At 40.5% G+C, this 15,424-nt stretch overlaps 1 protein-coding gene across 5 annotated transcripts in view; it reads left to right on the plus strand.

Moving 5' to 3' along the window:
• The first annotated feature begins 432 nt into the window (after window positions 1-432).
• Window positions 433-15,424, plus strand: part of Nkain2 (sodium/potassium transporting ATPase interacting 2) — a 1,207,754-nt gene continuing 1,192,762 nt past the window's right edge. The window contains exon 1 of one of the 5 annotated variants that reach the window (XR_010058891.1): window positions 433-865. Coding sequence is in view for 3 of the 5 variants with exons in the window: in XM_063276515.1 (XP_063132585.1) it covers window positions 812-865 (54 nt within the window). In the remaining 2 variants the exon portion in view is untranslated. The remainder of the gene's footprint in view (window positions 866-15,424) is intronic. The other 4 variants (XM_063276515.1, XM_063276506.1, XM_063276503.1 and 1 more) reach the window with 4 other exon arrangements.

Genomic DNA, 15,424 nt, shown 5'->3' on the forward strand with positions numbered 1-15,424 from the left:
CATAATGCTTCTGGCTGGGTTGCCTCAGCAAGACCCACACCATTCAAGCAAGACACCACCAAACAAGCAAGGCACTGCCGCACCACCGACACTCCTCCGACCCGATCCCTCGCAGCATCCCCGGGGTTAGCGTCGCCGCAGCTCCCGCGCACCGCGACACCACGCCCGCAGCGGCCAGGGCTGCGGCCGGTCACGACCTCCGAGAAGTTGTCGCCCGGGAGGGGACCTCGGGCTTCGGAGGAGGAGGAGGATCGGCTCATCTTTGCAAGGGGAAGGGCACTGCAGGGAGTCCGCACAGACCCCGCAGCCGCCCCGCGCCGCGCCCCGCCCCCGGCAAGCGGAGCGCAGAGCAGCCGCGCTCGGTGTGGGGAGGCAGGCGGCGCCCGGCGCGCGTCTCAGCCGCCCCCAGAGCCCGCGCGCCCGTGCGCGGGGAGCGAGTGCGGGGCGGGCGAGCGCGCGTCGGGCGGCGGCCGCAACTTGGCGGGCCAGATGCCCCAGGGCGCGGCGGCGCTGCCTGCCTGCCGCTGCCGCCCCTGCGGGCCCGGGGCGCATCTCCTTGGGCGGCGCTGCCCGCGGCTCTGCGTGTGCAGCAAGCGAGTGAAGGTATGTGTGGCGGGCGCGGCTGGGGCAGCCGCCGCCGCGCAGGGAGGTCCTAATGCCTGTCACTTCCCAGGACATTGGCAGTGGCAGCCCGGCGCCCCCGAGCCCAGGGCAGGTTCGCCTGTCCTTCCCCGCGATCTGATTGGATAAAGTGGGGGCTCGACGGTGGCCGACGTGGGACAGTCTGGCTGTGGCAGGGGTCTCGGAAACCATGGGTTATTGCAGTGGCAGGTGCACACTTATCTTTATCTGTGGCATGCAACTGGTAAGTGACGCTTGGGTCCTCTTATTCTCTAATGTGCCTTTGAGAGAGTGGGCAGGGAGTGTAGTAAGAGGTCTGCCATTGAGCAGGACGGAAGGAAAAAGAAGCGAGAAAGGATGATACACATTACCTGTATTTAAAATGATTTTAGGGGTGCAGCAGAAGTGCGCCTTTGTGCTTTCCCCCATTCCTGTCTCTCTAAAGACAGTTTTGCAGGTGCGGGTTAAACTTGTTATCTTTAATTTCTTTAAGGGAATAGAGATGTAGCTCTCCTTTTATGCTTGGTATTCTTGTTAATGATAACAGGGTGGTTGTCTTATATATTTTACTATTTATGAATGTAAGTGAAAATACAGATTATTAGACTTTTATATACTTGTTTTGCAGTATTTATTTGAGTTTGATATTTTCCTAGGAATATATTTTCTTATAATTTTCTTAGGAACTCCTTGTTTAGGTGAGATGTGTTCTTACAGCCTTCTGAGTTAGAAAGCCACACTGAGTTCTAAAAGTATGTAGATCGGAGAGAAATACTTAAACTCTGCAACAGCATTGCCCCAGAGTGGACCAGTAACCTTTAAAACCTAAGAGCTACAATGATTCCAAGAAAAAAGAATATCTTGTCTTCCATTATGTACAATGTTGCCACTGAAATAGATGCTATTGTTTGATCTGACAGGATGAAGGGTTGGATGTACTTTTAGAGGAATATCCCATAGCTGCTTTTGAAAAGCCAAGAGTGCAATAATGTCTGACTGTCAATCCCTAAAGGCATTGGAAGGAGGGGCCGAGAGGAAGACAGGGGTGAAAAATTATGACAGTGGCGAATGGTTAATTTGAAGTCGGAGGCAATTGCTTCTGCAACACCAAGTAGCTTTCCTTAGAAAGTATAAATGAGTCTAAACGTCCCCCTTATTGGTTTTATAAAGGGTGGAGGACTGTGGGATGGAAGGCAAGTATTGAAAGACCAGTCATCCCAAAGTGCTGAAATGAACAAGAATTTGCTATTAAAACCGACAAAAGAATTTCTTAAGTTTTATTCACGGTTTATCGATTGCAAAGGGTTCTTCTTTTCTTTCTTTTTTCTTTTAAAAAATAATTAGTTAAAGTATTTGAGACATCTCAGCTCTGGTACCCCATCCACCCCTAGGAAAGTCCTTGACGGTGCATTCCTGAATCTCTGAATTGTATACTATGGACTTGGTGGAAAGGAAAAAGAATAGATCTAATTTTAGGAGTTTTATGTGTTATCAATGCTATGTAAACCAGCTTTTATATCTCTACCCCCCCACCCCCGATTCATATAAGTTTTGCAGCACAGGACTTTCGCCCTTAACAATAGGGCTAACCAGAGTTTACTTTGTAAAACTATCAATGTAGCTGAAATATTCCAAATTGCATTGTGTTTCCCAAACGTCGTTTGTGCTGTATAGGTCAGAGTAGTCTCTCTTTGCAGAATCGCAGGTGTAAAGTGTAAAAGTGAGAATAGGTCGGTGGGTAGAACCTTCTTATATTCCTCTTAGTTTAAAAAAATGGAGGTTAACTTTAAAATGCTTAGTGTGAGAGGGGTTTGATTAATGTGGTACGGCAATTTTAAGTATTGGGATCCAATGACATTTTCTATGATGGATGTCAATTTTTAAAATAATTGGAAAATATAAATAGAGCAGGTAGGAAGTGAAATACACAAACATGATGCAGTTGTAGTTTTCTTCCTGTTGGTGTCCGGGTGCATGTGCCTGTGCGTGAATGTGTGCGTGTGAGCATGTGTGCGTGTGTGTGTGCGCATGCAACCATTTCTTGTAGAGGAGCTAGAATACGTAATGAACAAGAAACCTTAATAATGGCTAAGTTCTCCAACCAAATAGAGTTGGCTGTCAGACAGGAGTGCTTACCCTATGCAAGTGCATAGCTAAGATTCTTGAGAATTATTCTAGCACAGCTGAGTCCTGACTAGTGTTCTATGCTTTATGAGAAAATGCTGGTCTTTTTCCTTTCCCCCTTCTTGTGTCACCAGACTAATCTAATTAGCAGCCAGGTTAAGGCAGAGGCAGAGCAAAAAAACAGAGGACCAAGAAAATTGTTTTGATAAGGTGAAGTAGTAAAAACCTTCAGGACATAAGAGATTCTTGTTCATTGCTGTGTGGTAGAGATACTCATGCAATGGGACATGAAGTCAGTCTTTGCAAAGAGTTGCGAAGCACCTATTAGTATTAATACACGTCTTCCTCCATGTTTATAGATACAAATGTTGGCCCATCTTTGAGTCAGTCTGGAAAAATTCGTTTTGCATGAAAAGCACATTTCCAGCCTAAGTTTTGACTTCCGCTATCATCGACTGACAGGAAAGTTCAAGTTTTGTTGGCTTCTGAAGTGTTTGGCCCAGGTTGAGACATTGGTGGTCTTTGTGCTTTCATAGCCACAACCTTAGATTTGTTAAAACTACTGGAAGTCAAAGATATCTAAGACTAAAATCTTTTTTTTTAAAGTAACATCATTGTTTCTACAAGCATTAATCTCTAACTTTATAAGTCCAGTGTTGTGTTTCAGTTGAAAAATTGTATCAATTAACAGCTAATCTTAGAAAAGGGTGTACTATAAATACCATAGAAATAGAGATCCCTTTTGTCTGGTTATTTTCAAATCAGATATGGTATTTTGGACATTTGACATGTGAAGAACAAGGCCATAAGCTCCAGAGATATTTTCTGGTTTGGAGTGTATTCCTTGCCATTGATTATGTAAAATATGTTTTTTTTTGAATCTTAGTGTTTGACAGAGTGAAGGCATAAATATACATTTGTTATTTAAACATCTAGAAGTCAGATCGTAAGATAAATGAAAATTCTGCATCATGATAATTCCATCTAAAACTTTTATTTAATGAAAAAGTGCCTGAAGTTTCATAAATTGAAATCTCGAAGCTGTATGGTTAAACTGGCTCCAGATATCAGTGTGATTTTTGTAAAAGGGAGTGTGAATTCTGGAAAGAGATTTGCTCCATGGGCAAAATTCAGAAGTTAAGCTCATAATCGCTAGGATGTAATTTCCTGGTTATCGTCGCTGCCTTCACTGTTCACAGACTGAAGATTTCAGATAGTAACAGAAATTATCATTGCCGTTCCAGTGATGGGTTCAGTAGGACAGGCCAAGAACAATTTAACTTCTTATTTACAGCCACTCCATAGCTAGTGAAAGAGTCTACCTTCTGTCCGTCAGGTTTTCTTTGAGTGAAAATGTTACTTTATACAATATTCTACTATTTCCCAGTGAAAAACAACCCAATTGTGATATAGAATAACAACATTTTAGATGGAAAACACAACTTTGTTTCCAAGTAAGTAGGCTTCAGATCACACACACATTAGTATACCAGAGTCCTGTGTGGCAAGGAGTGTCTGTCTCCTAAACTACTGAAAGAACATCTAGATTTGCTTCCAGTGGATTATTCCTTGAAAATTATGTTCTTGACATATGATCTATGGGATATTACTGGCTCGGAGCAAGTGCAACTAAAACCAGGTTAGCAGCAGTGTGCAGCTGTGTAAAGCAGCATCTTTGAGAACTAAGGATGATATTTCCACAGTTACTGTGCAATCTAATAGGTGCACATTTCTTTCTTAAAAGGCCAGTGATGTATATATAACGAAAACAACTTTCTTTTACTTATAGAGTATTATGCAGTGTTCACACTTATTTGGTGCGTATTTGATGACTTCAGTAAAATCAAAGCTTGGCCAGGAAGGGTAAGTGCAGTGTTAGGGTGATCTTGGGGTACTGCTTTGTTGTTCACAGATCTAACTCATGAGGAAGAGTGAAATTTCCCATATGGCACTTTTGAAAGTCGTGAAATTAAAATGCTTCTAAATTCTAAAATGGCCCTTTCTTGCTATAGTGTTTTTTTTAAAGATGTATTTATTTATTTTATGTGTATGAGTCCACTGTCGCTCACTTCAAACACACCAGAAGAGGGCATCGGATCCCATTACAGATGGTTGTGAGTCACCATGTGGTTGCTGGGAATTGAACTCAGGACCTGTGGAAGACCAGCTAGTGCTCTTAAACTGCTGAGCCATCTCTCCAGCCCCACTATAGTGTTTTCTATAAGTATACAAAAGCATTTTCCTCTATCTCTTTTATCTTAAAATACTATTCCATTGTAATTACGCAATAATTACTATTCATTGAATGCTTGGCAAAGAAGGTATACAGAGTTCTCCTGGCATACAGCCCCATCTGTACCTTTCTTTACAAGAAGTTATGCTGCAATGAACTGCATTTCAAAAGCCAACGGGTACAGGTATTCTTTCCTCCTTCTTCATACAAAGGCCAGCAGCTCTGTGAGGAAGGTTAGCACATTCTCTCGTGTGGAGCACATACATAGGTACTGGCTCAGAAAGGTGAGTGGCCAATGCCACTTCCTTTCCCCCTGGTGCTTCTTTACTTTGGGGTCAAAATTTCTAGTTACCCTCATCAAGAATTCTAGAAGTCTGGGATACCTTAAAATAGGAAGCTTGCTTTTGCATAGGGACATGTCATTGTTGGATATGTATGTTTTGGAAAAATTACAACTTTAAATTTCCACGCCATTGTCTTTAAAAAAGAATAAAAATTATAATTTTGGCATTAGTTGCTTTAACTATTTTTACTATTAAGAGTCTCTACAATTCTTAGTGAATGTATTTTTTTATGCTGTTAGATTATCGAAACTTCAAGCGCCATAAGAAAATTTTAAACTAATATTGATAAGAATGAAGATTATTCTTTCCAAATGCCTTGTAACACATAGGCATCAGAAATCAAATGACATATGGAAAACTGTCCTTCTCCATGTACCCAGGTCTCCTGCAGTTTTAGATCACTTCTCTATGGAAACTTGATCGCTGTTTGTTTGTAACTGAGTAAAATGCAATAATTGGTCACTTAACAGTAAGAACAGATTCTGATAAAGGTTCTTTTATTGTGTGAACGTCAAAGAGTTTATTTACTCAAGTGAACACGAATCCCTGGCTACACAGCCAGTCGTACAATATTGCCATGGTCTTATATGTCTCTGCTGCTAATGGAACTTTTCAGAGTCTGTGGCTCTACACAAACAATGTTGGGGCTGATGTATTGCAACCAGGGTTCCTCTATAACCTGTCTTTCATAATAGTGATAGGATAAAATTATATTTACATCTAAGGTCTCTCTATAGGAGAGTAAAATTGTAATGTATTTTATTAGAATCCCCTGGAAATTGGAAGATATTTAAGAATTATGAAAGAACAACATGAAACAACATTTTCTATTATCAGACTTGGGTGGAAAATGAAATTAACATTAACAGACTGTATTTCTCTGTATTCCTCTTTATTACTCCAGGTGTGTTCAGATAGTGAAGCTGTTAAAGTTTAGGGAAATTACTTCGTCTTCCTGAAAACTGTCTTTTACTTTTTTTGTATTAGTTCTAAAAATGGCATCAGTTTTAATGGATAGAAGCACCTAATTTTTTTTATTTATTTTTATGAATGTTTCTTAATATTTTTTTCTCAGTCTAGTTGTTATCCACCTCCTGGTTGTGCATTCTGATAGTGTCAGCTCCTCATCCTATTTCTCCTCCCCATCTCCAAGAAGATGTCCCTACTCCCCCTAACCCACTAGACCTCCCCACTCCCTGGGGCCTCAAGTCTCTCCGGGGTTAGGTGCATCCTCTCTCACTGAGGCCAGACCAGACAGTCCTCTGCTGTATATGTATCAGAGGCCTCATATCAGCTAGTATATGCTCAGCGTCTGAGAGATCTTGGGGGTCCAGGTCAGTTGAGACTACTGGTTTTCTTATAGGATCACACTCCTCAGCTCCTTCTAGCCTTTCTCTAAATCAGCCATAGGGGTCCCTGGCTTCTGTCCATTTGTTTGGTATAAGTATCTGCATCTGACCCTAGGTTTCAAGGCCTGACATTATTACTGATACTATGGTGTGCTTACAGACAGGAGCCTGGCATGGTTGTCCTCTGAGAGAAGCATCCAATTTTTAAGCTACCCAATTTATTGGTGAGGTTTTTGAATCTGGAACTGGAAAGGATAGCCTCTAATTGTGATATTTTTTTACTTTTAAAACTACTTGTAGATCATATATTAACTTTGGTGTCTATAAAACACTTGTTTGAAAGTAATAAATGCGTTCATTTTATGTGTCATTTTTCAAACAAATTAGTTCTTAAATTGTGTGTATTCTTTAAAAAAATCTAGCTTCAATAAATACTTAAATAGCAATGAAAACTTATATGTTTACTAGGAGCTAGCTTGAAATTAAGTACTATTCTTTCATTACTCTATAATTTCCTGTAGTAATCCTGGGAAAAAAGTAATGGATATTAAGATCATCATTTTAGGTGCTGGAGAGAAGGCCAGGTGGTTAAGGGCACTGGTACTCTTCCTAGAGAACTTGGGTTCGATTCCCAGCAACCACATTGCAGCTCACAACTGTCTCTAATGTCAGGATCCAACACCCTCATACAGATATGCACACAGGCAGGACACAAATGTACTTTTAAAAATGTTTCTTTGAAAAAAAAATCATCATTTTACAGAAATAAAGTAGATTTTAAAGTTAGTGTGGCAGAAGATCTTTGATTCAAACCCAGTTATAAGGGGCAGTTTTAAACACATGTTTCTGTTCCTCACTGCCTTTCTCCCTTGTAAAAAAAAAAAAAACAGCATCCACAGTTTCTGCCACACTATTCCACACAGTAGTGCTTTGGCTTAGAAAGTAATGTTGATTTCAGGTCACTGTCACAACCTGTGTAACCAAGGACTCTGAAAATTCCATAAGTAATACCCGTTGATGTGTACACTGTAGAATAAATTTAACAAAATCCTACAAGTTTCCTGTGCTATTCTATATGGAGGCCAAGTTCGCCTAAATTCCACAAAGCATACTTGTGGTGTCCTAGCAAAAAAATTCTGCCTCTGTTTCTGGGATCATTTCCATTGGAAAAGAAGTTATAGTTGCTGTCATTTCTGACTAACTTTAAAAAAAAGAATTTTCTTGGATATTTCATGTATTTACAATTCAAATGTTATCCCCTTTCCCTCCTCTCCTACATCCCATCTCCCTCCCCTTGCTTCTATGAGGATGTTTCCACTCACACCCACCCACTCCAACTTCAACGCCCTGGCATTACCCTACATTGGGGAAATGAGTCTTCACAGGACCAAGGACTTTTCCTCCTATTGATGTTGGACAATGCCGTCCTCTGCTACATATGTGGCTGGATTCATGGGTCCCTCCATGTGTATTCATTTTGGTTGGTGGTTTAGTCCCTGGGATCTCTGGTGGGGTCAGATTGGTTGATATTGTTGTTCTTCCTCAGCTACCTCAGTCCTTTCTCTCACTCCTCCATTGGGGTCCCCTTCTTTAGACCAATGGTTAGCTGTATCCATTCTCATCTGTATCAGTAAGGCTCTGGTAGAGCCTCTAAGGAGACACCCATATCTGGCTCCTGTCAGCAAGCACTTGTTGGCATCAGCAATAGTGACTGGGTTTGGTGGCTGCATATGGGATGGATCCTGAGGTAGGGCAGTCTCTGGATGACCTTTTCTTCAGTCTCTGCTCCACTCTTTGTCCCTGTATTTCCTCCCATGAGTATTTTGTTCTCCCTTCTAAGAAGGAATGAAGCATCCACATTTTGGTCTTCCTTCTTCTTGGACTTCATATAATTTGTGAATTTTTTCTTAGTTGTTCGAAGCTTTTGGGCTAATATCCACTTATTGATGAGTGCATACCATGTGTGTTTTTCTGTGATTGGGTTACCTCACTCAGGATGATATTTTCTAGTTCCATCCATTTGCCTAAGAATTTCATAAAGTCATTGTTTTTGATAGCTGAGTAATATTCCATTGTGTAGATGTACCACATTTTCTGTATCCATTCCTCTGTTGAAGGGCATCTGGGTTCTTTCCAGCTTCTGACTAACTTCTGACAGATAGCCACTCAACATAATTTTGGAACACTGATTACAACTGACTGCATGGGAAGAAGAAGTATACTAATTTGTTTTTAAATTTGTTTATTTGTTTTTTAAATTAATTCTTGACAGCGAAGTAATGCAGGACAATATGTTAATTGGTTTTGGGTAGCGGCCAACCTGCAGATATTAAATTCACGCAGAACACCACTGAATGGGAAGAGTTACTGGCTGCTGTTTTTGGAAAGGACAGGGTAAGTAGGTTACTTTTAGTATGTGTTAGTGTGGTAAGGAAAACTTCCTGAACACTTTCTTGAACTTAATCTTTCATTCCTGCTTCTATAGGGCCTTGTAACATGGATCTCCTCATGTCCTCTACTTTTTCTGACTTCTTAGGTCTGGGAGGAAGCCAGATAAAGTAAATTTCTAAGGAATTCCCAGGTGTTCATATCTGTGGTCTTTCAGCCCTGCTGGCCACTTAGTGGTATTCATGACTATATAATCTGCTCTTCGAAATTTTCAACCCAAGTGGAGAATGAGGTATTTCTTCCCTAGCCTTGTTACTGATGTGAAAGAAAGCTTTTCTTCTGCATAGATAGCCTCTGCCTGCTTTTCACTTGGTGCCTCTTTCTATTCAGAGGTTTAAATAAGAGACATTGATGGTCTTTTCATGGTTTCCATGTCTTTGCAATCAGTAGGGACTCAGAGGAATCTGAAAGCTGCTCTCTGCTTGGCAATGCTGGAATGGAATTGGATTATTTACTGGCAAAGCCCCCATGGCCAAATAACGCCTTGTGCTCAGCACAGCCTTGAAAGAGCAAGGGGAGAATGTGCTAAAAAAGCACAAGATTAAGTTAGAAGCGAGACTGTTCTCAGTCCAGTCTGGTGCTTCTGTGCCGTTCTTGCCATTTATAGTTTTGGTTCTGTTTCCTCATTTGAAAAATGGGGCAACTAATTCCTGACCCATATATCTTGAAGGATGCCTAGGAGAATCCAAGGGAAGAGATATGCCTAAAATATCATTGTAATTATTAATGGTTTAATCCTTCACAGCTGTTCATTCTGGGATCCTCGGAGTAGTTACAAAACTAGTGGTAAGTAGGTATGCCACGGCACTTGGCATCAATCAGGCTTGGTAGCAAGAGCTGGTCTTGTTTTAAATGTGCTTTTAATTCATCCACTCACAAATTTTGGAAGTTAGATGAAGAAGAATTGTAATATCAGCTGCTAGTTGTTTGAAAGAGATTAAAAATATATAACACATCCAATCAATATATTTTTATCAATTCTTTGAGAATTTCGTACATAGTATCTTGACTGTATTCACCTTCACTGCTGTTCATAAATCCTCCATATACACCCTACTTCCCCACCATCACCTGACTCTGTGTTCCCCTTTTTATCTTAATAACCAAGACCAATGTGTGCTGCTAAATACTTATGGGTGGAAACATTCATTATGCCTGAGGAAAACCTACCAGGGGTCTCACCTTTAAAGAAAACTGACTCTTCATCCCCAAGAAGTCATCGGTGGTTAATGGATCTGTATATTGCTACATATACATTGAGAATTAAACTTGAATTTCACAAAGTTCTCAAAATCTCAGAACAGTGTTTCTAAAACGCTGTTATGAACACTTGAAACGTGTTCTACTGACCCAAAGCACTCTCACTTTTCCATCTTGCTCCCCAGGAATCACTATATATTAGCATAGTAAGAGTTTCATAAATCTTGTTTTAAAGAAACCTCTCTTAATTCTACTTAATGCAATTTATTTGCACAGAATGCTTGCAATAATGTAAGACACTTATAGTGCTCATCACGGGTTTGAGCAAAATATTATTCTAGGCTAATGATGTGTCTAGTAGTTAATATTTAATTGTCTAAATAATGTATAAAGGTTTATTCAGTAGGAGACAATTGTATACATTTCTAACAAATAATAATAATAATACATTAAATTATTATCTTGTGATCACATACTACCAGATATCATATGCTTAAAGAAATAGAACATTATTTTGTTCTGGTATTTGCTATTGCTTGTTAAGTTTATTTGGTTTCCTGGAAGGTATGCTTCAAGCACTAATTTGGCAGTGGATCTTGAAACTTAGTCAAGTTCGTTTGCTAATGTTGCAAAAAGTGTGGCATGCCACAATAGTAGAAGGGTGTTTTAGTGGAGAGGCTGTCTGCAGAAGCACTTTCTTTGAACGTGTTAGATGAGGATCTGCGTCTATACACTTGGTCTGCAATTGAGCAGCTCCTCAAGCCGTGCTCCCTTCATTTCTGCCTTTTAAGGGCAGGTGATGAAGATTTATCATGCTGAACTTTGTTTTCTAATCAATGCATGCATGCCAAAACAGTAACACATTTAACAACCCCAACAATGCTTCATTCTCTAAGAACAAATAAGTCTTTGTTTAGACTGCAAGTATCCATTCAGTACCTCTTTTCTCTTCAGAGAAGTCTTTGTGAACATCTATGTTCTGCTACCTACACAATAGAACAAGGATGTGTGTTGAAGCCTTTAGCTGAAAGCTAGCTGCGTGACACATGCTGTAGGAGGTTAATGTTAACTCTGACTTGTTCAATGGTGTGTACTTTAAATGATCCAGTCTCAGAGCTTTCCAGCAAAGAGATATGCAAGGTTGACCTCATAGAGCATTATGAGGTCATTATGAGAGATAGCACTGGGAAACAAACGTGGGAAGAAAAAACATGTTTGCCGGTGAGGTACTGCTGTCTGTATTCTTGGCTTCCAGAAGGTCTTCTCTGAGCACCTCTTGAGTTGCAGACCTGCAGAAGTTGGAAGCACGTTGCTCATGACATTTCACCTTGGATTTGCTGTATTATGGTGATGAGCAGTTTAACGTGTTTGAGTAAGTGCATGATCATGACTAGACCATCTTCGTCAAGTAGGATTCATGAAATGTCTACATGTGAATCATGTAATGAAACTGTACTGAATAAAATGTGTCTTCCATTTTGATAACTCGGGGAGAGCTAACTGAAAGCACAGCTGAGCCTTATTTCTGTCATAAATCTAATAGCCAATGATTTTAATAACTGAAAATTAGTTTAAATAGCAAGCTGATCCATTCTTATTTATTTACAGAGCCATCCTACTCACTTACTATTCTAGAAGCTAAAACAGGTTCCCTGACCTCTGTTTGTCCCATGCTATGAAGTTACATTTAAAGTCACTCTAAATAAGATCAGCGTTGGTGAGCCACAGCTGTTCAGACACTGGAGCCACGCTGTTGATCTTTTGTTTTCTGGCCATGCTTTAAATAGTTAATTTGTAATAGTTCAGTGTCCTATTACTTGGTTTTATATAATTCAATGGATGTGACACTTGTTAGATGGCTATATTAGATCACTATTTGAAGGGCTGTATTAGATCAGGAGAGAGATAATAAAACAGATTCTGTCTTCACGTTCTGTCTCTGTAGGAGTAATTTTCACTATATGTATCAAAGGCTTTTAAGTTCTTTTTCTTTTTTAAAAAAATGGATATTTTATTTATTTACATTTGAAATGTTATCTCCTTTCCAAGTATTCCCTCTACAACCCCCCTGTCCCATACCCTTTTGCCCTGCTTCTATGAGGCTGCTCCCCCACCCTAGCATACCTCAAATTGGAGCGTCAATCCTTCACAGGACCAAGGGTCTCTGCTCCCACTGATACCAAACAAGGCTCCTTGAGCTCCTTCAGTCCTTTATCTAACTCCTCCATTTGGGGTCCGTGTGCTCAGTCCAATAGTTGGCTGCAAACATCAATAAAGATCTGGCAGAACCTCCCAGGAGACATCCATATTAGACTCCTGTCAGCAAGCATTTCTTGGCATTAGCAATAGTGACTGGGTTTGGTGTCTGCATGTGGGATGAATCTCCAGGTGGGGCAATCTCTGGATGGCCTTTCCTTCAATCTCTGCTCCATTCTTTGTCCTTGCATTTCCTTTAGACAGGAGCAGTTCTGGGTTAAAATTTTGGAGATCAGTGGGTGGCCCTACCACTCAGTCGGGGGCCATGCCTAACCTCTGGATATGGTCTTGACAGGTTCTCCCTCCCCTTTGTGGGTTATTTCAGCTAATGTCATCCCTGTGCGGTCCTGGGAGGCTTTTGCTTTTCTGGCATCTGGGACTTCTTGTTGCTACCCCCAGTTCCCCATCCCCCATTGCTACACAACTCTGTTTAATTTCCTGACCCTCTGTAATCTCCTCCATCTCCTCCCACACCTGATTCTGCTCCTTCCTCAATCCCCTCCTTCCCAAGTCCCTCCTACCCTCTACTTACCGTGATTATTTTGCCTCTCCTTCTAAGTAGAACTGAAGCATTGACTGTTTGGTCTTCCTTCCTCTTGAGCTTCGTGTGGTCCTTGAGTTGTATTGTGGATTGTCCAAGTTTTTGCCTAATATCCACTTATCAGTGAGTGCATACCATATGTGTTCTTTTCTGACTGGGTTACCTCACTCAGGATATTTTCTAGATCCATTCGTTTGCCTTAGAATTTCATGAAGCCATTGTTTTTAGTAGCTGAGTAGTATTCCATTGTGTAAATGTACCACATTTTCTGTATCTATTCCTTTGTTGAGGGACATCTGGTTCTTTCCAGCTTCTTGAAAATTTATAATAATAAATAAGGTTGCTATGATCATAGTGGAGCATGTGTCCTTGTTATGTGTTGGAGCATCTTTTGGGTATATGCCCAAGAGTGGTATAGCTGGGTCCTCAGGTCCTATGTTAAATTTTCTGAGGAACCTTAAGACTGATTTCCAGAGTGGTTGTACCAGCTTGCAATCCCACCAACAATAGAGGAGTGTTCCTCTTTCTGCCCAACCTTGCCAATATCTGCTGTCCCCTGAGTTTTTAATCTTAACCATTCTGACTGGTGTCAGGTGGAAACTCAGGGTTGTTTTGATTTGCATTCCCTGATTACTAAAGATTTTGAACATTTCTTTAGGTGCTTCTTGGCCATGGCCATCAAGTTTCCTCATTTGAGAATTCCCTTTTTTAGCTCTGTTTCCCATTTTAATAGGGTTATTTACTTATCTGGAGTCTAACTTCCTTGTTCTTTGTATATTTTGAATATTAGCCCTCTATCAGATATAGGATTGGTAAAGAGCTTTTCCCAATCTGTTGGTGCTATTTTGTCCTACTGACAGTGTCCTTTGCCTTATAGAGGCTTTTCAATTTTATGAGGTCCCATTTGTTAATTCTTGATCTTAAAGCATAAGTTATTGTTATTCTGTTCAGGAAATTTTCTCCTGTGCCCATGTGTTCGAGGCTTTCCCCCACTTTCTCTATTAGTGTCAGTGTATCTGGTTTTGTTCTTGATCCACTTGGACTTGTGCTTTGTACAGAGAGATAAGAATGGGTCAATTTGCATTCTTCTACATGCCAACCACCAGTTAACCCATCACCATCGGTTGAAAATGCTGCCTATTTCCCACTGGATATATTTAGCTCCTTTGTCAAAGATAAAGTAACCATAAGTTGTGGGTTCATTTCTGGGTCTTCAATTCTATTAAACTGATCTATCTCCCTGTTTCTGTACCAGTACCATACAGTTTTTATCTCTATTGCTTTGTGATATAGCCTGAGGTCAGGGATGGAGATTTCCTCAGAAGTACTTTTATTGCTGAAGATAGTTATCGCTATCCTGTGTTTTTGGTTTTTCCAAATGAATTTGAAAATTGCTCTTTCTAACTCTATGAACAATTGGGTTGAAATTATGATGGGGATCACAATTGCAAGCTACTTACACTTAATCAGAAAAGAACTCACATTGATTGTGGGCACCACAAACATCTGGTCCACATCTGTAAATCCATCAAATGTGAGGGAAAATCATAAGTTTTAGAGGTTTTTCTATTTTTATGGAAAGTTCTGCCTATCATAAATTTTAATTATAACTGGATTAGATTATAGACATATTTTACATGCATTTTAAAGCCATATGTACACATATTACATGTAGTGTGTGTGTGTGTGTGTGTGTGTGTGTGTGTGTGTGTGCGTGTGTGTGTGTATAATGCAAACTATGCAAGTAACTCCTGACTATTTCTGATAAAGAAACAGATTGGACTTCTAATAGGGAGACCCAGTATCTGCAGATATCTGAAATATAGAGCAGACTGCATCTGTAAGAATATAATTCTAAGAAAACTTCTGGGGAAGATTAGTTACAGCATCATAAGTCTGTTCATCCATTATGTAAAAGATGGATACATGGTGGACTAGAATGCTGTAGTGAGATTGGAGAACAAGAACCAACAACATGTGGGGGATGGGTGTAGTAAGCAGTGGAGGAAAAAATAGTGACTGCAGATCAAGCTGGCTGATGACACGCAGGGGTGTAGGAGGAGCAGAGGGTTGAACGATAGGAGTCTGGTTCATGGATGGATTTGAACCTCGTAAGAAGGAATATTAGTGTTGCACGCTATGTTATGTGTCTCTTATGGGTTTACCTATTGGAGTTCATGACACAGTGCTCAATAGTGAGAAATTAGAGTGCCCACGGTTTGCAACCCTGCAGAGACTGTGCTGAACTTATCCAGAGGCCTTCGTGAAATTTGATGGTATGCATTTGGAGACACTCCAGTTTCTTTTC

Source organism: Rattus norvegicus, chromosome 1 (assembly GCF_036323735.1).
Source record: "Rattus norvegicus strain BN/NHsdMcwi chromosome 1, GRCr8, whole genome shotgun sequence".
NCBI classification, from domain to species: domain Eukaryota; kingdom Metazoa; phylum Chordata; class Mammalia; order Rodentia; family Muridae; genus Rattus; species Rattus norvegicus.